At 41.7% G+C, this 22,479-nt stretch overlaps 1 protein-coding gene across 1 annotated transcript; it reads left to right on the plus strand.

The window, feature by feature from the left end:
• Positions 1-146: 146 nt before the first annotated feature.
• Positions 147-21,301, plus strand: LOC117560397 (RAC-gamma serine/threonine-protein kinase-like; the record flags this gene model as incomplete). The annotated part of the gene is made up of 13 exons (XM_034237277.1): positions 147-247; positions 1,380-1,531; positions 1,630-1,741; positions 5,493-5,637; positions 5,794-5,925; positions 6,410-6,475; positions 6,713-6,781; positions 7,779-7,901; positions 8,211-8,339; positions 10,133-10,347; positions 12,327-12,414; positions 15,825-15,927; positions 16,941-21,301. Coding segments are annotated over 13 exons (1,521 nt in total), but the record flags the coding sequence as incomplete, so codon positions are not given.
• Between the last annotated feature and the right edge of the window lie 1,178 nt (positions 21,302-22,479).

Here is a 22,479-nt window from a genome sequence, read left to right on the forward strand (position 1 = left end):
TGTTGTGTGTGTGTGTGTGTCAGGGGGAAGTTTCTCAGTGGCACTATGAGCTTTCAGAGGATGACCTAACACTCCGGTTCCTTCCTCTCCGGCCCACACAAGTCCCCCAATTGTTTATTGCACCTCTGTGTGCTCTTATAATTCAGGCCAAACGGCCTCTCAGAGAAAAACTGCCCCAAGCAGCCTTCTCCGGGCTGTTTGAGAGCAAAACTCAAGAGTTCACACGCAGTTCTGGACGCTGTGGAAAGTGGGCTGTAGAAACTGAATTTTAGAGAAACACAGAAAATACATTATTTATATATTTGGAGCCTTAGTTGTACAGTATTCAGTGTAGTCATGAATTGATGATTCAGTTGATGAACACACCTGTAACAATCAAAGGTGTTTGGAGACTTGAAATTGCATCTTCTTCACTGCTAAGTGCTTCTTGCTCGACAGGATATCGGACAGGACGTCACATATAGAGGAACCAATTAAATCTGTAGACAAAGGGGAATTTAGTCAAAGGGAAAGGCCACGTTTTCAGATAGGACATCAAGAGGGGCAGGCATATTATTTGTACTCTTTTTTTGTATCAAAATAAGATAAGGTACATCTTAAGGTAAGGTAATCCCCAGTGGGACATTCAGGTCTCATAGCAGCATCATTAATGAGAATAGAACCAAAGCAAGATAATAAAAACCGGTGACCATGAAGTCAAATAGGGCCTTACATTTGGGGGGAAAGTTGCTCCTTTCGCACCTTCTACTGCCTGACTGCCTGCTGAACTGAAATTAATTCACTTGATATAATGATATAATACAAAAAGGCAGGTATCTCCATATTTAAGTGTCTGAAAACAACCTTTTTTTTTAAATGTTTGCGTAAATAAATACTAAAATGATGAATCAATACTAATATTTGTTTCTGTTAATCAAACAATTAATTATTGGACTGTTTGTCAAACTGCCAATTTAGTTAGTTAGGTAATAACACCCCTCCCCAGAACACAGAAAACAGCCTAAATTAAGTCAGACTGAATAATGCAGTGATGTGACAGCTCAGTTTCATTATCAGGCTAATACCGACATTAGAGAGACGGGCTTCTCCTAATTAATAAAAAAGAGATTGGCTAGCGCTCCAACACATTGTACGTGATAGGCTAAGGGGCGGGACATCGCTAAGCGGTTGACCAATCACAACAGAGCCGGCCAGCTAACCAATCAGAGCAGACTGGGCTCTGGTTTTAGACAGAGGGTGAAAGAAGAGATACTGCCATACAATCCAGACTCATATTAGTCAAAGTCAACTTTATTGTCAATCTTTCAGTTTGTGTTTACAGACAGAGCGATGGAAATACCGTTTCCCACAATCCCGAATACAATATAAGTGCATATGTAACCGGTTGGTTATTCCCCTCCTCCAGGTGAGTACATAAAGAACTGGCGACCGCGTTACTTCCTGCTGAAGTCAGACGGATCCTTCATCGGCTACAAGGACAAACCGCAGGACTCGGACCTGGCGTACCCCCTCAACAACTTCTCTGTAGCAAGTAAGACAGTCAGACTCAACAGGCAACATGTTTCCTGCCCTGGAGAAAGGACCCCACATCTCTAAGTGCCCTCATCCCTCTCTCTGTGGTTCTTGCAGAATGTCAGCTGATGAAGACGGAGCGGCCCAAGCCGAACACCTTCATCATCCGCTGCCTGCAGTGGACCACCGTCATCGAGAGGACCTTCCACGTGGACACTCCTGATGAGAGGTGAGCGTCCTCCTCCTCCTCCTCCTCCTCCTCCTCCTCCTCCTCCTCCTCCTCCTCCTCCTCCTTATATCTATCTGGCCTAATTGTACCCAGGGAGAAAAAGGGTAAACTAGCTACAGTAAATACCTAGCACTGAACATACATGGAGACCACTGAATGTGAATGATTGCCAATATTTCAAAGTTGCATTTGTTATATTTTGGATCATTAGGTCAATTCTCAGCCAAAATTATATTAAAGTTTCACAATTAAAACCAATTACAATAAGAAATAGGTTTATTACCATAAACATTTACACACACAAGAAATGCGTCTCGTTTTTTGGGCAGTAATTAGAGGAAGGTAAAAGCAAGTCGAAGAATCCTAAAATCAAAAATGGTAGAAAACCCCTTTCCATAATGAAGGAGCTGAAAGGTTTGTGCAGGAATGTGCGATATATTGACCAGTGTTCCCAGTATGGAGAATACTGCACGCCTCCTTACAAGGCCAGGCAGGCGTGAACATCTTACGCCTGTGCTCGCCTCTTTACACTGGCTACCAGTCAGTTTTAGAATACAATTGAACATGTTACTGTTCGCATACAAAGCCCGTAACGGTTTGGCCCCCCCGTACCTGGCAGATCTTTTAGGTCGGCTGACAGATTACTTCTGGTAGTCCCTAAATCAAGGTTGAAGCAGCGAGGAGACAGAGGCCGTTTCTCAATGTCGAGTATACCTGCTGCAAAGCCACTATTTCAAGTATAATACGTCATCGAGTTGCGCCGAATGCTGGGCATTTAAACAGTCCTTCGGCGCCACTCGATGACGTATTATACTTGAAATAGTGGCTCTGCAGCAGGTTTACTCGACATTGAGAAACGGCCAGAGCCTTTGCTGTTGCAGCTCCAAAAGTATGGAACGAATTGCCCCTCCAGGTTAGACTTGCTCCAACTGTGCCTGTTTTTAAATCTCGTTTAAAAACCCACTTATTTTCCCTGGCTTCTACTGACCAGACACTTGTGCTTTTACATTTGGGTTTTTACCTTACTATTGTTTTGTATTGTTTTGACGTCATGTAGGAGAGTTTCTCAGTCTGTGGCTTCTGATCTGGTTTCATTGTCTCTACATTTGTTTCATGTCCTGTCTGTTTTTATGTATTTATGCTATGGTTTTATACAGTTGTTGATGTACAGCACTTTGTTCAACTCTGTTGTTTTTAAATGTGCTATAGAAATAAAGTGGATTGGAATATTGAATATTTGTGCAGAGTTGACATCGACCAGAAACACTAATTGTGTGGAGGAGCTGCTACCTGAACCCTTTCCACATTGTCCTTTGCCAGGAAAGGAAACTTGCCTTGCATGTTAAACATTTTAAAAGGCGTGGCTTTAGGGACAAATCAAATGTTTGGTTCTCAGTCCTGAACGAGTGTTTGTCTCAGCAGTGAGAAGAAAGACAGGAAACAGGGGGGGGGGGGGCTGCGGCTCCACTCCAAGCTTTACACGGTTCTCGTTCAAAAACCCAATATAATGTACATATCATGACTGATTACCTGTCACTGGACTCTGCTAACAACATCCTCTAACAGCTCACATGAGCAGCAGAGGCACCTTGTAGGTTTTTAAAGGAGTGAATATATGATTGTGTTCGTTGGACCTTTCATTGCCTCACATAGCACCAACGTATGAAAGGAAACCAACAAATTCAATGTCATCCTGAACCTTTTTCCTAAGTGTTATAGAAGCACTGGGAAGTAAATGGTACACGTTTCTATTAAATAAAAGCTAGTGAGTAAGGGAAACATCAAGAAAAGTCATTACTGTGATTCCTCTGTGTTCCTCTGGTGGTCCTATGATGTTTCTGTCTCCCCTCGGCCGGCAGGTTGAGTGTGATCAACTCTTAAAAACAACTGAGATAGCTAGATTAGTCTTTTCTCAGACATTTGAAACCTCTGTGGAGAGTCTTGCAACAAATAAAGCAAGTAATGCCAGTGGTTTTTGAAAGATACAAAGAAAAGTTACTCAGAGTAAATAAATCTCAAACTGAACACAAAACTTTCCGAAACGCAATAACTAAGAACAACCATGACATATTACAAGATGTTCTTCTCCCTGCTCCTTTCCAACGTGCGCTATAAATAAAAGAGGTATAAGTGTACATGTTTTGCTTTAAAATAACTGCCATATGTGGAATAAATAAATGTTTATCTCTTAATATCTATATATATTTATTATTAAAGAACAATAATTCATGAAATAAAATGGTCGGCCAAGAGGTGCTCACATATATAATATAATAAATAGTAATTGGTGTTATAAGCATAGTATTCTGTGCAGTTTAAACATATGGAGAGCGTAAACTATATTTCACAGAGGGTGAGTCTAAAGCTCAGAGGGTGAGTCTAAAGCTCAGAGGGTGAGTCTAAAGCTCAGAGGGTGAGTCTAAAGCTCAGAGGGTGAGTCTAAAGCTCAGAGGGTCAGTCTAAAGCTCAGAGAGTCAGTCTAAAGCTCAGAGGGTCAGTCTAAAGCTCAGAGAGTCAGTCTAAAGCTCAGAGGGTGAGTCTAAAGCTCAGAGGGTCAGTCTAAAGCTCAGAGGGTCAGTCTAAAGCTCAGAGGGTCAGTCTAAAGCTCAGAGGGTCAGTCTAAAGCTCAGAGGGTCAGTCTAAAGCTCAGAGGGTCAGTCTAAAGCTCAGAGGGTCAGTCTAAAGCTCAGAGGGTGAGTCTAAAGCTCAGAGGGTCAGTCTAAAGCTCAGAGAGTCAGTCTAAAGCTCAGAGGGTGAGTCTAAAGCTCAGAGGGTCAGTCTAAAGCTCAGAGAGTCAGTCTAAAGCTCAGAGGGTCAGTCTAAAGCTCAGAGAGTCAGTCTAAAGCTCAGAGGGTCAGTCTAAAGCTCAGAGGGTGAGTCTAAAGCTCAGAGGGTGAGTCTAAAGCTCAGAGGGTGAGTCTAAAGCTCAGAGAGTCAGTCTAAAGCTCAGAGGGTCAGTCTAAAGCTCAGAGGGTGAGTCTAAAGCTCAGAGGGTCAGTCTAAAGCTCAGAGGGTCAGTCTAAAGCTCAGAGAGTCAGTCTAAAGCTCAGAGGGTCAGTCTAAAGCTCAGAGGGTCAGTCTAAAGCTCAGAGGGTCAGTCTAAAGCTCAGAGAGTCAGTCTAAAGCTCAGAGAGTCAGTCTAAAGCTCAGAGGGTCAGTCTAAAGCTCAGAGGGTCAGTCTAAAGCTCAGAGAGTCAGTCTAAAGCTCAGAGATTCAGTCTAAAGCTCAGAGATTCAGTCTAAAGCTCAGAGGGTGAGTCTAAAGCTCAGAGGGTGAGTCTAAAGCTCAGAGAGTCAGTCTAAAGCTCAGAGGGTCAGTCTAAAGCTCAGAGATTCAGTCTAAAGCTCAGAGATTCAGTCTAAAGCTCAGAGAGTCAGTCTAAAGCTCAGAGATTCAGTCTAAAGCTCAGAGAGTCAGTCTAAAGCTCAGAGGGTCAGTCTAAAGCCCAGAGGGTCAGTCTAAAGCTCAGAGGGTCAGTCTAAAGCTCAGAGAGTCAGTCTAAAGCTCAGAGAGTCAGTCTAAAGCTCAGAGAGTGAGTCTAAAGCTCAGAGGGTCAGTCTAAAGCTCAGAGGGTCAGTCTAAAGCTCAGAGAGTCAGTCTAAAGCTCAGAGAGTCAGTCTAAAGCTCAGAGAGTGAGTCTAAAGCTCAGAGGGTGAGTCTAAAGCTCAGAGGGTTGACTCAGAGAGTCAGTCTAAAGCTTTCCCTGCTGGTATTTTAACCCGTTGTTGTTGTTGTTGTTGTGTCCTGCAGGGACGAGTGGGCCGAGGCCATCCAGACGGTCGCAGAGTCTCTGGCCAAGCAGGAGGAGGAGGGCATCCTCTGCAGCCCCTCCTCCGCCATCGAGAACGTCAACGAGGAGGAGATGGACACCTCCATCGGACACTACAAGCGGAAGGTGACCAGAAACAAGATATCGCTCAAAACAAAGACTTTCTTCAAACAAATATCAAGAGGAGATGCTCACACATTCTGTCTCATATTTAGTATCCTTTTCTTTGCGATTAAAAGCAAGCTCTTTCCTCACATGCTCCTCTGTTGTTTGTGTTTGCAGACAATGAATGACTTTGACTATCTGAAGCTTCTGGGCAAAGGCACTTTTGGGAAAGTCATTCTGGTGAGGGAGAAGGCGAGCGGCATCTACTACGCCATGAAGATCCTCAAGAAGGAAGTCATCATAGCAAAGGTCCTTTTATTATTTCACTTACCTTCGTTTTTATTTCAGTTTCATAGTTTCAACTGTTTTTTTCATTTTGCTGTATCTCCAAAGTCAAAACAAAGAAAGGGAACATGATAGAAATGCATACAATTGGAAATAAATAATCAAATAAATTGAAAGAAATAGATATATGAAAATAAATGATTAAAATATGGTCCTTTCCTGGAGAGCATGTTAATGGTCACTGGATGGAAATGTCATATTTTAGATTTGAAAGCAAATTCATCATGAATTTAAGTGTGAATATAGCAAAAATGAAAATGCATCACCTTCTGTGTTAGTCTAGAGATGTATATTTAGAAATCTCAGTAACAGATTGGTTTGAAATGGCAGGGTCCCGATGTTCACACACCTCCCTAACAATTACATCCTCCTCCTTGTGACTAAAACAAGAAAGTGTCTCCTGACTAATCTCCACGCCTCTCCTTTCCTGTTTTATCTCCCATCGCAGGATGAAGTTGCTCACACACTCACAGAAAGTAGGGTATTAAAAAACACTCGGCATCCATTCCTAACTGTGAGTATCAGCATGTCGATGAACACATTACATGAAGACACACCTGTGCTGTGCTGCTGTAAAATATGTGAATAGATATAAATAAAGAGAAGCAGGTACACATCAAAGACCTCTTGATAGATGTCGTGCACAGAAAGAAGGAGGCGCAGACCACAAAGCTTCTTTAAAAATAGAAATGTGTTTGAAACAAATGGCTGAGCAGAGTTTTAAGTGTGTGTGTGTGTGTGTGTGTTGCAGTCTCTGAAGTACTCGTTCCAGACGAAGGATCGGCTGTGCTTTGTAATGGAGTACGTCAACGGAGGAGAGGTGAGACTTCAAAGAGTCGCTTTAAAAAAATTAAAGTTTGATGCTGGCTGATGTTCCGTCTTATTTTCACATGGAAGTTATTTCAAGATTTATTGAAGAATGGTGAGGAGGGCTTCAACAGAAAGCTCTCACTCCTCTCGCTGTGGGGGAGTGTCTGCACTGTCCTGGGTTTTTAATGATGGTACAGATGTATTACTTAAAGGTGGGGTAGGTAATTCACTTCAGAAACACTTGTTGTTATATTCCATGGAATGCTCTTAACATCCCGATAGCAATGAATACATTAAATGCTTTGACAAAAAATCCATAAAAAAAAGTCATCTGTGGAAGCCGTGGCGCTGTAAAAAGCACGACCAGTCATCTGAGCCGGCTAAAGTAACTGGATGGCCTCCCTGCCTGTCAGCCTTCCATCTGGGCACAAACTGATCTCGTGCCCTCATTGGTCATGTGCGCGTTCGTGTGTGTTGGAGGAGGGGCTCTGTGAGGAAGTGGCAGATTTTTTTCGGTTGTGTATTTTCAGATTCTAGCGCGCTCGAGCTGGTTTCTCCATTCTTACCCTACCTTTAAGGAAATCACTTTAACACAGAGAGATTATTCATTTCTTATGTATTCGTCTTGTTTGGTCAAAGATTGTTTCATTTATTGGAAATGGTTTTACTGAAAATATTTGTTGCAACCTGGATTGTTGTGGGGAGAATGAAGCAAACCCATGCATTGAAATTAAATAATAATCTGAAACATCAAAAAGCATGGAGGGAGTTATAGCTGCATTGGTTAGACAGTTGCACTTCAGTAAGAAAAGTAAGAAAAGTTACAAGAATAAATAGTTATATATCTTACAGTTTTGCTCGATTGATTGCCTTAATAATTAATTAATTATTAAAATAGTAGCTACGGTCTGTCACGACCCCATTCTGAGTTGTACTGCATGTTAATAACTAGTCTTCTACCTAATGAATATACTTAAAAACAACATTTGTCTTGTGTTTGTTTGCAGCTGTTTTTCCATTTGTCAAGAGAAAGAGTTTTCTCGGAGGACCGCACCCGTTTCTACGGCGCTGAGATCGTCTCTGCTCTAGATTACCTTCATTCTGCAAAGATCGTCTATCGGGATCTGAAGGTAAACTTCACCCGAGAGGAATCTAACGTTTATCACCTGGTTCTACAAATACAAGAAGTTGATGTTCTGGTGGTTGTAGGACGCTCGATGGACCACATTAAACAATTCGTAGCTTTTACCTTTTCTATGTGATTTAGGTTTCTTTCTGTTTTGGTTTCTGCTTCACAATTACAATTTGAAATGAATCATAATCAACACTTGAGTTTACAGCTCTGAGTTTAACATTCAACATTGAGAAACAAGTCCAGATTGGTCTTGTCAGATCAAATCGAGGGTCATGTTTTTAATGTCTGTTGTCCTCCTCACCAGCTGGAGAACCTCATGTTGGACAAAGACGGCCACATCAAGATCACAGACTTCGGCCTGTGCAAAGAAGGCATCACCGACACTGCCACCATGAAGACCTTCTGTGGGACCCCAGAGTACCTGGCCCCTGAGGTCAGAGGTCACACTCACACAGAACTACATACACTCAAACTCACACAGAACTACATACATTCAAACTCACACAGAACTAGATACACTCACACACAACTAGATACATTCAAACTCACACACAACTAGATACATTCACACTCACACACAACTAGATACATTCACACTCACACACAACTAGATACATTCACACTCACACACATCTATATACATTCCCTTGTCTCCCTCCCCTAATAGATGTTTAAAAACTAGTGGCTTTAAATGGTCGGAAAGCATCAGTCTACACATTGGTTTTAAATAAGATATATATCACACACACACACACACACATACCATGTATGCATCACTTCAGGGGACATTACATTGACTTACATGCATTTCCTGGAGACTTATCCTAACCTTAACCATAACCAACACATGCCTAACCCTAACCCTTAACCTTAACCTTACCCTAACCAAGTCTTCGCCCAAAAATGTATGATTCCCCTCATGGGGACCCGCGAGTCCCCACACGTGACTGTGTAATAAGATGTAGGTCCCCACAAGGATAGTAATGCTAGGTCACACACACACACACACACACACACACACACACACACACACACACACACACACACACACACACACACAGGGAGGGATAATAGTACACAAAATCTGATTCAAATAAGTTTATTTAATTAGCTGAAGGAATTGAGAAAACATACAATAATGGAGTTGAAGATATTTTATCCTAATAGCATTCCTTGTTTATTTTATATTATTATTTGTTTTAGATATTTTTTTACAGATATCCCAAACTATTGTGAGTTATTTTGGTGTGGATAATAGTGTTGTGAAAAATGGAATTTGAAACTATCCCACAACTTTATATAAAATCCCAAACTGAGTCTCGCTGTCGTGTGTTTTGGTCGCGTGTTGTTTTTCATTCAGCCACAACCACCGGGAGTCTCATTTGTGGAAGTACCGTCACGTGTATTTCCTCTAATGGCAGCTTAATGTTTATTTACAACAGAGCAGGATGTCAGGGCCTTATTTCACTTCTTCTAATGTGGTCCTCGTGGAGATCTTGAAAGTGATTTTCACATTCTGAGGATTGGAAAGCAGATATCAGAGCAGTTAAGGTCACCAAATAACTACATGGCCTCTTCCGTTATTAATATTCGATTCTGTTCAAAAGTTTGAGATCTCCTGCCGCAAAATCTTAATTCGGTCCAGTGAGATGTCTAACAGGACTTCTCTATATTTCTAAATGGCTTCATTCTTTTGGTTGTAGAAGGTCCTCTTGTCCAATAAATGTTATTTTGTATCAAGGAATTGCAATGCTTCAAACAGACTGTAATTTGAAAGGACAGAAAGACAAATATATATTTAGCAACAGTTCTATAATAATACAAACAAATCTGCAGATTTTGGTTTAAAGAAAATTGAAGTTCAGTATCAAAATGTGTACGCATTTAAATAGGAACCGGTTCTTGTTTCAGTGTCATGTGCAATAACGCATCCAACAAGCTGGAATTAACAATATAAACAAAAGGTTAGTCCAGGGTTGCGGTCGAATAGTCCAAAAATCAGCTCCTAACGTCTATCCCTTGACCTCTGTGTGAAACGTCACGTCTTAGAAAGATTTTGATAAATTAGTGTCAAATGATTTTTTACCACTATTAAAAATGCCATTGATCAATATAAGAGCTGATTACAAACTTCTGAACTCTGTCAATGAAAGTGTTTTTTGTTGCTTCCATTTTGCTTTTAATAGAAAACATTGTGGTTCAATCCGTCCCATGTGGTGTGTTCAGGTGCTGGAGGACAACGACTACGGCCGGGCGGTGGACTGGTGGGGTCTGGGTGTGGTGACGTACGAGATGATGTGCGGCCGCCTGCCGTTCTACAACCAGGACCACGAGAAGCTGTTCGAGCTCATCCTCATGGAGGAGATCAAGTTCCCCAGAACTCTGTCTGCAGACGCCAAGTCGCTGCTGTCAGGGCTGCTCATCAAGGACCCCAACAAACGGTACACACACACACACACACACACACACACACACACACACACACCGCTGCTGTCAGGGCTGCTCATCAAGGACCCCAACAAACAGTACACACACACACACACACACACACACACACCACTGCTGTCAGGGCTGCTCATCAAGGACCCCAACAAACAGTACACACACACACCCACACACACACACCACTGCTGTCAGGGCTGCTCATCAAGGACCCCAACAAACGATACACACATACACACACACACACACCGATGCTGTCAGGGCTGCTCATCAAGGACCCCAACAAACGGTACACACACACACACACACACACACACACACACACACACACACACACACACACACACACATACAGATACACACAGACGCACATGCACAGACACGCACACGTACACACACATACAGATATACACACACATGCATATTGTGGAGTTAAACACACACCATCTCCTGGCTTTCACAGTAAAGGGAGAAAATATGGCGCTATGCAGAGAAATATCACTCAAGAAATCAACCTTACTTTATTTGTATTTCACTTTTCCTACAAAAAAGGTAACAAGAAAGTGCATCACACACCAATATATTAGGTTACTTTTTGAACATAATGATATTGATGTAATTTGAACATTGAACTGAACAAAACAGACACAAAATCAATCAATCAATCAATCAATGTTTATTTATATAGCCCAATATCACAAATGTTACATTTGTCTCAGTGGACTTTACAGTTTGTACAAAATATCATTATGACAATACGACACCCTCTGTCCTTAGACCCTCTGTCCTTAGACCTTCTGTCCTTAGACCCTCTGTCCTTAGACCCTCACATCGTACAAGGAAAAACTTCCGAAGAAAACCCACAGTTTAAAGGGAACATGGGAGAAACCTCAGGGAGAGCAACAGAGGAGGGATCCCTCTCCCAGGACGGACAGACGTGCAATAGATGCCGTGTGTAAATTGAAAAGATAATACATTTGCAACATAGGTAGTCCAAATGTTTGGAAATGCATGTGTGTATAATAGGAAGATGAATCCACGAGGATATCCATCCAGGACCTATGATCCAGGACCACAGCCACGACTCAAGATCCAGGGCTCGCGATCCAGGACAGAGGAGCGCAGGATCATCCATGACTCCGGATCCCGGCGTATATAGACACCAAAAAGAAAGAAATTTGGGGAAGCTGGGTTAATGGGAACATGAGAGTACACAGGTATAGACAGAGAGAAGGAAGAAGTAAGATGTCCCCCGACAAACTAAGCCTATATCAGCAAAACTAGGGGCTGAATCTAATCAGCCCTAACTATAAGCTTTATCAAAAAGGAAGGTCTTAAGCGCACTCTTAAAAACGGATAGGGTGTCTGCCGCCCGAACACAAACTGGAAGCTGATTCCACAAATGTGGAGCTTGATAAGAAAAGGCTCACTACAAAAGAAGTAATAACTAAATGTTTAAAACAAGTGGCTATAAATTGTCCTAAAGCATCAGTCTACACATTGGTTTTAAATAAGTAAGATATATTTAACACACACACACACACACACACACACACACACACACACACACACAGGGAGGGATAATAGTACAAAACCAGCACTTTAAGGTTTAGCACCAAAAAAAACATTGACCGCTCACGCCCCAGTTTCTTATCCACAGAATAAAATATACATTTGGTTTTATTTCCCAGAATTCAGCAGTTAATTCCCGTTTAAACCTCCACCTCATCGTTATCAGAGAACAGTCCTCCTCGTGATAACTGGTGTTCAGTAAAGTGCCGTTTCACAGATCTGCTGCTGCTAATTTCCCTCTCTGATTGTCCCGGAGGCGTCTCTGCCTCTAATGAAGAAACAGCTTCGCGGCGAACTCGCTCACCCGGCAGTTATTTTGGGATGCGTAGCAGGTGGATATTCTGAGTCCATTGATGGAGACTTTGTTGGAGCAGGTTTTGATGTGTTCTTCTCTGTGTTCTGACAGGCTGGGCGGCGGGCCGGATGACGCGAAGGAGATCATGAGACACAGCTACTTCAATGCAGTCGACTGGCAGGACGTCTACGACAAGAAGGTGAGAGCAGGAGACAGCGGAGAGTTATTCTAAAACTGCCTCCCTGAGATATTCTGGGATCAGGGTTACCTCATTATTCAAAAAAAGCCTGGCTGTTAAAAGCATTAACTCCAGAATAGAAAAACAATTACCTCATCTTTACGCAGGTAGAAGAACAATAAGCAGTCCAAACAATCCTCTAAAAAAAATGTCTTCGTTTAACAAGGAATGCAGCGTCTACCGATATTAAATAAAACAAACCTTATGTATCCTTTCATTGCATCGTGTTTTTATTTGTGTGTATGTTTTATGCATACTTGTATTTAATGTAAAGTTTCTTTTTGAAATTATAATAGAACAATATCAATTAAATGTATACTTTTTTAGCTTGATTTTTTTAAAGAATCCACCTGATTGATTGGTTTGGCGTTCAGTCGATTAGTAACTGGTTAGTTAAAGTCCTGCATTCAAAATAAAAAAAACCTAAAGAACCTACTTTTGTATAAGTAAAAAAGTATACTTAAAGTACCAGATATACAATTACTCGTTATGCAGGACGGCGCAGTTAATAATTAATAATCACAAACTATAAAGCTGGGAAAATGTCAAATATATTTATAGATGTTTGGGAATAATTCCCATAGATGTTTACCTTTTGCCCTCTGACGTTTATGACCAGCCTTGGCATCTGTTATCTCCCTTAAGAGGCCATGTGTTGTTGTCGCCAGTTTATGACCGGGCATCTTTGGGTCAAACATAGTTCATTGTTATGGGGACATATGGAACGCTTCCTTCTCGGGGTTTGATGTCTCCAAGGTTGGAAATCTTCGAGGCCATTAGGCGTCAGTTGCAAGTAATTCAGTGTCCTCAGCTGTTTAGTCTATCTAGTGAAGAATGTGGATTACCTAACATCATGTAGGCGCTTTCACACCACAGTACTTTTCCCACAAAGGTTCATCAGAACTCTTTAGTTCTCATCAGGGGCGGCGCCAGGGGGTAGCTTGGAGTTGCTATAGCAACTCCAACAATTGGCCTAGCAATGGCTTAGCAACCCCATTGTTTTGTTATGAAAATGTATCTATATATATTTATACACATTCTCGCGAGATCTATCAGGGGTCGTTGTAAGTTAAAGCACAAACTGTTACTTGGCTAATGTTGTTATAATTCTTAGTATGTGAACACAGATCGAAAATGGAAAGATTTCTAACAAGTAAGCGTAAAAGAAAGAGATATAAAATGAAATGTGTGTGTGTGTGTGTGTGTGTGTGTGTGTGTGTGGTGTGTGTGTGTTGTGTGTGTGTGTGTGTGTGTGTGTGTGTGTGTGTGTGTGTGTGGTGTGTGTGTGTGTGTGTGTGTGTGTGGTGTGTGTGTGTGTGTGTGTGTGTGTGTGTGTGTGTGTGTGTGTGTGTGTGTGTGTGTGTGGTGTGTGTGATGTGTGTGTGTGTGTGTGTGTGTGTGGTGTGTGTGTGTGTGTGTGTGTGTGTGTGTGTGTGTGTGTGTGTGTGTGTGTGTGTGTGTGTGTGTGTGTGTGTGCTGTGTGTGTGTGTGTGTGTGTGTGTGTGTGTGTGTGTGTGTGTGTGTGTGTGTGTGTAAGCAAAGCTGAGTGCAGGATTTGTAAAATGAAAATAACCTTCAGAGCAGGAGAAGTTCAGATCTTGTACTTGAGTAAAAGTACCAGAGTGTAGGAATACTCGGTTACAATAAAAAGTCCTGAATTCAAAATGTTACAATTAAAAGTACAAAAGTATTAGCATCAAAACATAGTTAAAGTACCACCTGCAGAGGGACCTAGATTCAGGTGTTCTTTATAGAGACGCCACGCTGCACATTATCCCTTGCATAAAGATAGATTGTGGGTCCCTTATAACATGTTGTCCACAGTGGAAATAAACATTCTGGTCACCTCAACATCAGGGATCTTATAAATTAAACTCCTTCTGAATCAAACCGTCACGGTAGCCTTACCTTACTGATCCCTCTCAAAATAGAAAAACACACGTTACTTTACCAGCAGAGAGAAAATGGATTATTAAATTATTAATGTGACTAATAAAGAGCAGTTTGATTATTAAGTATTATTCTGTTGATCGATGTCATTACATTTGTTGAAAAGCACATAATGACTTGTTTAAGACTCGTTTTGTCAAAGTTTAGGACTGGACTTGACTTGAACTTGCCCATCCTGACTTGGACTTGAGCGCAAAGACTTGAGACTTGACTCGGACTTGCAAAACAATGACTTGGTCCCACCTCTGTTGATTGGTTCTGTAAGGTGTGGCTGTGGCCGTCAATACCAGAAAATAAAGAGAACGTTTTCGACTTTGAAGGCTCGAGTGATCTGTGATTTTGAATAGCGGTGAACGCTACAATATGAACAGGCTCGTGCTTGGCCCACTGGTATTGTTTGTTTATTTATTTTTGAAATTTAACTAGCAACGCCGTGCTGTCATATAGCAACTGCTAAGCTACTGCAGCAAAAAAATCCTGGTGCCGCCAATGGTTCTCATGAACTAAGTACAGATCGCGTTCACACCGGAATAAGTCCCTGGGGAAGGATTAGGCAAATGAAGCCGCTGACGTCACTTCTTCTTCTTCTGCTTTGGGTTTACTAGCAGGCCGCAAACAACTTCACGGCGTATACTGCCGCCCAAAGTCCCCGGCCGGAAGTCCCCGGAGTTGGCTTCCCCAGCCTTCCGAGTAAATCGCCAGAACGCCGACACCTCCTCATCACTCCACCGCTCCGATGTTTTCTTTTGTGTTGCCATAAGTTAGTCTCTCTGCGTTGGTGCGCTGGGCTAATGCTAATAATGCTAATGCGAGGATAATAAAATGGCTTCACAAAACTTTGGGTTTTAAGGGGCGTGGTTTGCAATCCGCCCAGCCAATCAGAAATAGGAACCTTTTTCTCCCACAAAAGTCCCTGCTCTCTAGCAGGGACTGAAAAGAGGGTGAAAAGGTTCTCATTAACTAAATTTAGTTCCGGATATTTTTTGGTGTGAACGCAACATTTCGGAACTATATCGGAACTAAAGTGGGAAAAGTACTGCGGTGTGAACGCGCCTATGTGAGAGGAAGGTTTCTTCAGAATTGATTGTGTCAACTCGTGGCTCTATGACCTGTCTTGTGAATTCTCCAGCTCTCCTCGTGTCTCTCTGAGTCCTGACTCTCCATTGCTTCAGAAGTTTCCCCCACAATATAGATTATTTGTTTTTGTTTTGCAACTACCGTCAGGATTGCTTTGGCGACACATGCCATTAAAGCCTTTTGAATTGAATGTAGTTTAATAAATGTATTGATTAACAATTCCATGTATTTTTGTATCCTCACACAGCAAACTCAGCTTTAATAACTGTCTCTTTCTTCCTGTCTCCTTCTACTTCCTGTCTCCGTCTACTTCCTGTCTCCTTCTACTTCCTGTCTGGTTGCAGCTGGTCCCTCCTTTCCAGCCGCAGGTCAGCTCAGAGACGGACACACGCTACTTCGACGAGGAGTTCACAGCACAGACCATCACCATCACTCCGCCGGAGAAATGTAAGGTCCTCCTTCTACCTGAACATATTTGGCTTTCAACATTTGCAGAAAATGTAGTTATGAATAACCGGTAGAACAGTCGTTATACACCAACTGCAAAACTATTAAGGTGTATCATCTATGAAGGAAACTGGTGTGCAGTAGATCATGGTTTTGTCAGTCTGAAAGTGAGCTAAAATGATAAATGTGTACCTGTCATTAAAATACAACGTAGCAGAAACGCTCAATGGACACCAGTTAAGACAGACCTTTGCCTTGACTAGGATTTATTTTAAGCTTCACAAAAAAAGGATGTCTGTCTGTCTGTACCCCAAAACAACTACCATCAGCGACTTCAATCCAAAATATTGGTAATCATTATTATAAATCAGTGGCTCAGTCAGTAGGGGCTTGGACTGTGAGCCGTAGGGTCGCCGGTTCAAGTCCCCGAACAGACCTAAATATGGATCGTGGACTGCTACTTGGAGCGCTCCGGGCGCTGTACAATAGCTGCCCACTGCTCCTAGTACTAAACTCCCCTAAATCATGAATATACATGTTTTGTGTTCATGTCTGTCTGAACCAGATATCACAGATGTGGGCTGTAATAGAAACATATTATACTCACTTTAATAATGTCATTGTGTGATTCTTATTTGCTAATGTTTATCTATATTTACTACTTCTCACTTGACTTGTGAACATCAGACAATAGAGATCCATCCAATCAAGATATTGCCAAAAACAAAGCCCTAATCACATGACACAGACACACATGGTAAAATAGATAGACTGTACTTATCTATGTATATATATTATCAGGTCTGTTTGACCCCTTACAGCGCTTTACATAATACGAGTCATTCACCCATTCACACCTCATTCTTACAGAGCAGTGCACCTTGCTCTAGGGAAGCTAACAGACACACACACACTGTTGGCCATCAAACCAACAACCTTCTGGTTTAAAGATGCCCACACACACACATGTTATATGTTCTCCTCTGACTCTCCTCCCTCTGTCTCTCCTGCAGACGATGAGGACGGGATGGACGCGGCGGACAACGAGCGGAGGCCTCACTTCCCACAGTTCTCGTACTCAGCCAGCGGGCGGGAGTGAGCCGCCGTCATCCCCATCCGTGGCCATTTTTGAGGAAAACACGTAGCCATTTTAGGAAAAAAAAAATACCAGTCTCCCCTCTTTTTCTCCTGCTCTGCCTCCTCACAGACGGGGAGGAGTCTTTTTAGGGACTTTAAAAAGAGGTTTTTGCACAGTGGGATAGACTCCAGCCGGTCTCCCCACACTAAAAAAAAATAAGTCTCCTACATTTTCAGCGCTATTTACTGCAGAAGGCAATGTTTTTGTTATTTATTTTTTCTCTCCGTCAGTATTAAGTTGTCGACCCGGGTCATCTTTTGGTTGTTTCTGCCCTTATTTTCTTAAAATCTTCTTTTGACTTTTTTGCACTTGGTTTGGAAGAGCCGTTTTAGGGAACAAAAAACCAAAAATGTTGCCTTACGTGTGCAGATGTTTCGTATCATACCGACAGGGTGTTTTGTTTAGTTTTTCGGGGAGAGGGCGGGCGGGGTTTCGGGGGTTGTGAGAGGGGAGGGGGGGGGGGGTTATTCTTAGTTGAGAATAAGTGCATGGCTCGTGGTTCACTCAAAAAAAATGTTTCTTTCTCATGCATTTGCCATGGCAGCGCACATTCCCCCAAATCCCATGGCAATGAAATCACTGTCTGCAGATAAACTTAAAAACAAAAGGACGAGGACGGACGAGTCTGTGTCATTCCTTTCATCGTTGCAGTGTTACTACTTTCGTATTTTTTCAGCCCCATGTGTTTTTTTTGCGCTTTTACTTCCAAGTTTGTTCTTTTATTTTGAAAACAGGAAACACTAAACTGCCAGAAACTGCACAGTTCACTCAGGCGCCACAGAGCACAACCGCGTTCAAACTCAGCTAACCGCTCCAGCTTTCCACAGCCGGCAGGGGAACGAGGCCTTCTCTGCTTTCTCACCGCTTCTCCTCTTCTTCCTCCTCCTCCTCTTCCACCTCCTCCTCTTCTTCACCTCCGCTCTTTGTTTCCTCATCTTAGCTGTAGGACTAGTGGAATGGGTGTTTACACAGGGAAATGTGGCTTAATGTATGTATGTAATGTATGTGGGACATGGGGGTCAACTTTATGCTGTCATAGCACACACACACACACATATATATTTACACTCAGAAACAGGAAACAGCTGTGACTGAAGTTGGCAGTTTACTCCGAACAAAAGCTAATTTGGCGTTTTCTGAAATGAACGGCATATCAGATCACTCAATGCAACTTAAGGCGTGTGTTTAAAAACATATTTTAGACGAAGCTGGAGTTTGCAAGTTGCTTCAAGACGACGCTCTCTGATAATGTGGTGATCCACAGCCAGGTTTCCATACAAATGCATTCGTACATTTTGCTGAATTTAGAGTAAAATGTGCCCGTTCCCAATACACTACCGTTATGCGATTTATGGGAAGTTTGGTTCGTAGCGATCAGCAGTAGGTGGTGCCAATTCCTCATTCAGAAAACCATTATAGCATTGTGGAAGAAGAGGATGCAACAAGATGACGTGATTTAAAACATCGGTCAGTGTCAGGCTCACTGACAATTAGCATTTCCTGTGTTTCCGACTCCAAAAGAAAACTTGTTTTGCCAGTTAAAGGCTTTTATTGAGAAGCTGCAGCGCTGGGAAACGTTCAGTTTGCATTAGATGGTACTCTTTGGGGAATGTTGCCACAGACACCAAGTTTGTTATCTTGCAAATGTAAAAAATACTACAATACTTTAATCAGTAGGCTTAATCACTATTTGAATGCCTCTTATGGTGATAGCGACTTCACAGACATTTATTTAAATGGAAATCTTTTAAATTGAGACTTTAATCTGCTTCAGTTAAATGTTAGAGCGGCAGCGGCTCATCCAGCTTCATGTCAACTACAACCGATGGTAGTTTAGAAACACATCCAGGCATTATTAGCTCCAACCTAGAGAGTCCTGCCCTCTAGTGGTTTGGTCTAACTCTCATGTTGCTGTTAAACTCCTGCATTTCACCACAGGGATTCATTTCATTTCATTTCAAACCTTTATTTAACCATATTGGTCCCATTGAGATCATAGATCTATTTTTCAAGGGAGACCTGCAGCATATAGGTTCCACATACATAAAACAATAAAGGATATCATACATTATGAGGACATCATACATTATAAAAGGCACTTCTTATCTTATTTCTTAGTGGTTTGAGAGAAAGACAAGAAGACCCTTCGCTGAAGAGTAGCGAAACATCTTTTAGTTTTTCAAAAGAAAGATAATTAAAACGAGGTTATTTTTCATGCCAAATGAGCAGAAAATGCCGTTTCAGCCTCAGAGATGGAGATGTCCTGCTCTTCTCTGTTTTATATCACATTAAAGTGAACATCTATGGCTTTTGGATTGAATAAACAAGACATTTAAAGACATCATCTTGGACTTTGAGAAACTGGGATGGACAGTTTTCACAATTTTCTGACGTTTTAGAAAGCAAACGATCAATCTAGACAACAATTAGCCGATTAACCCATAAAGTCAATAATCACAGCCTTAAAGGTGGGGTAGGTACGTTTGAGAAACCGGCTCGAGATACACTTTGTGTTATATTCCATGGAATGCTCTTAACATCCCGATAGCAATGAATATCTTCAGTGCTTTGACAACAAATCCATTAAAAAATGTCATCAGTGGAAGCCGTGGCGCTGTAAAAAGCACGACCAATCATCTGAGCCGGCCCGGCTAAAGTAACTGGATGGCCTACCTGCCTGTCAGCCTTCCATCGGGGCACAAACTGATCTCGTGCCCTCATTGGTCATGTGCGCGTTCGTGTGTGTTGGAGGAGGGGCTCTGTGAGGAAGTGGCAGATTCTTTCCGGTTGTGTATTTTCAAACTCCAGCGCGCTCGAGCTGGTTTCTCAAATCACCTACCCCACCTTTAGATCTGAACCAAAACAAGCTGTATATCAAAACTGAATCTGACGTTTCGGTTGAGTATTGATAATTCACATTGAAAGAAAAGAAAAACACATCAAAGTGAATTTGTTTTGGAGAAAACTGTCCACTTAATATAATCTGCTGCTCACACTCTTCAGGGTTCCTGCACACTTTCAGAAAGGTTCATTCAGAGGAGGAGATTTGGGGGGTTTCCAGGTCTTTAAACGCTGTTTGTAATTGCTGAAGTTATTGGAAATAATTGTTTTCTTGACGTCCATGTGTACAAGTGATGAGACAAATGACTGTGAAACATATCGAACAGCGAGGGAAGTTCTACTGGTTTTTTATTGTGTGTGAACAATTTGGATCTGTATTGGAAGTGTGTAGGAACCCTGGCAACACACACATCATTCATACTCACACACTGATAACAAAGAGACTGTTTTTAGACGATAGATCAGTGAAGAAAATGTAATTTATCACACGGACACTAACATAATCGTGGCTTCCAGATGCAGGCCTTCTGTCCTGTCAGTATGAGATACATTTATACACACACACGTTTTTAAACCTAAAATGGTATCAATAAATCACTTATCATGTCACGAGAAAAACTGAGCCGTGAGACACTCCTGTATGAAGACTGTGAGGACTGCCAGAAAAAAGTCGCCCCAAAACTCCTCGATGTAAATATGCAATGCCTTTTTTCTTTCTTGGGTCTATCGTGGCATCTTAACAGACATAAAACATTTGTTTCTGTGTGACTGTACTTCAAGCTTGCTGATGAGAATAGTGACCGAAAAAAACAACAACAACCACGACTCAAAAAACTGCATTTAAGAGAAAAAGAGGAGGAAAAGACAGTGTCGAAGACTGGGACCCTTCTGCTGATTTTTTGTGGGTCGGTAATATTCAGTATGGGATGTTTCCCGCCTGTTGACTCCTGACTTCCTGTGAGAGGACGTGACTGTAACTGTGGAGTCTGCACTGTCGTTTCTGTCCCCTCTTTAAAAACTAAAAAAAATACAAAAAAGTGGGACCATGGATTACATTTTTATTTATTTTTCGCAGTGCTGGTTTCATCAGGTTGTTCCAATCCCATCATTCCCCCCCCCCAACCCAGCCCCTCTTTTTGTACCATAGTATTTGTTTTATTTATGTTTGTCATTCTAGGCAGTGTTACCTTGTATGTCGTTAAAAAAGGCACCTCTTGAAAGTCGCTGAAGGATGATGATGATGGATGCATTAACTGAAGTCTTTTCTTTTTTTTTTGGATCGTTTGCTTGTTTGTTTTCTTACCAAAACATTAGGGCAAGAACCCAGTAGTGGACTTGCGTTGCCGTGGTAGTATTTATTTTGAATTAAATTAAAAAGAAATACATTTCAGGGTTTCTGCTGTCGTGACTCTTTATTTCAGCTGGATTTATTCCGTGTAATTGTGTTTTTTTCTTTCCTTCATATAAAAAAAAAGTTAAATTATAGTTTAATTAAAGAGGCCCTATGATGCTTTTTGAGGTTTACCTTTTCCTGTAGTGTGTCTGCAAAGGCTCACATCCTTGTGTTCCCTCCAGTTTCAGCACCGGCTGTAGAGACACTACATACTGATATACACCTGAACATCAGCAGGAGAGGACTCTTTAAAGTAGAGACACTACATACTGATATACACCTGAACATCAGCAGGAGAGGACTCTTAAAGTAGAGGCACTACATACTGATATACACCTGAACATCAGCAGGAGAGGACTCTTTAAAGTAGAGACACTACATACTGATATACACCTGAACATCAGCAGGAGAGGACTCTTTAAAGTAGAGACACTACATACTGATATACACCTGAACATCAGCAGGAGAGGACTCTTTAAAGTAGAGACACGACTTACTGATATACACCTGAACATCAGCAGGAGAGGACTCTTTAAAGTAGAGGCACTACATAACTGATATACACCTGAACATCAGCAGGAGAGGACTCTTTAAAGTAGAGACACATACATACTGATATACACCTGAACATCAGCAGGAGAGGACTCTTTAAAGTAGAGACACTACATACTGATATACACCTGAACATCAGCAGGAGAGGACTCTTTAAAGTAGAGACACTACATACTGATATACACCTGAACATCAGCAGGAGAGGACTCTTTAAAGTAGAGACACGACATACTGATATACACCTGAACATCAGCAGGAGAGAACTCTTTAAAGTAGAGACATGACATACTGATATACACCTGAACATCAGCAGGAGAGGACTCTTTAAAGTAGAGACACTACGTACTGATATACACCTGAAGTCTGCGGGCTGACTTCGGAGGGGCTGCTATCAAATTGCCCATTTTACACCTTTTCTAACTGCATTGATGAAATAGGCTTGTTCATCATTAAAAACTATTTATCTATCTAGATTCATGGATCATTACACCCCCTTATTTTGAAGGTTTTAGAAATATTTTGTGGAAATATCAAGAATGTTGCTTTTTACAGTACTACGGCTTCCACAGATGACATTTTTTAATGGATTTGTTGTCAAAGCACTTCAGATATTCATTGCTATCGGGAT

Source organism: Gymnodraco acuticeps, unplaced genomic scaffold, assembly GCF_902827175.1.
Source record: "Gymnodraco acuticeps unplaced genomic scaffold, fGymAcu1.1, whole genome shotgun sequence".
Taxonomy (NCBI): domain Eukaryota; kingdom Metazoa; phylum Chordata; class Actinopteri; order Perciformes; family Bathydraconidae; genus Gymnodraco; species Gymnodraco acuticeps.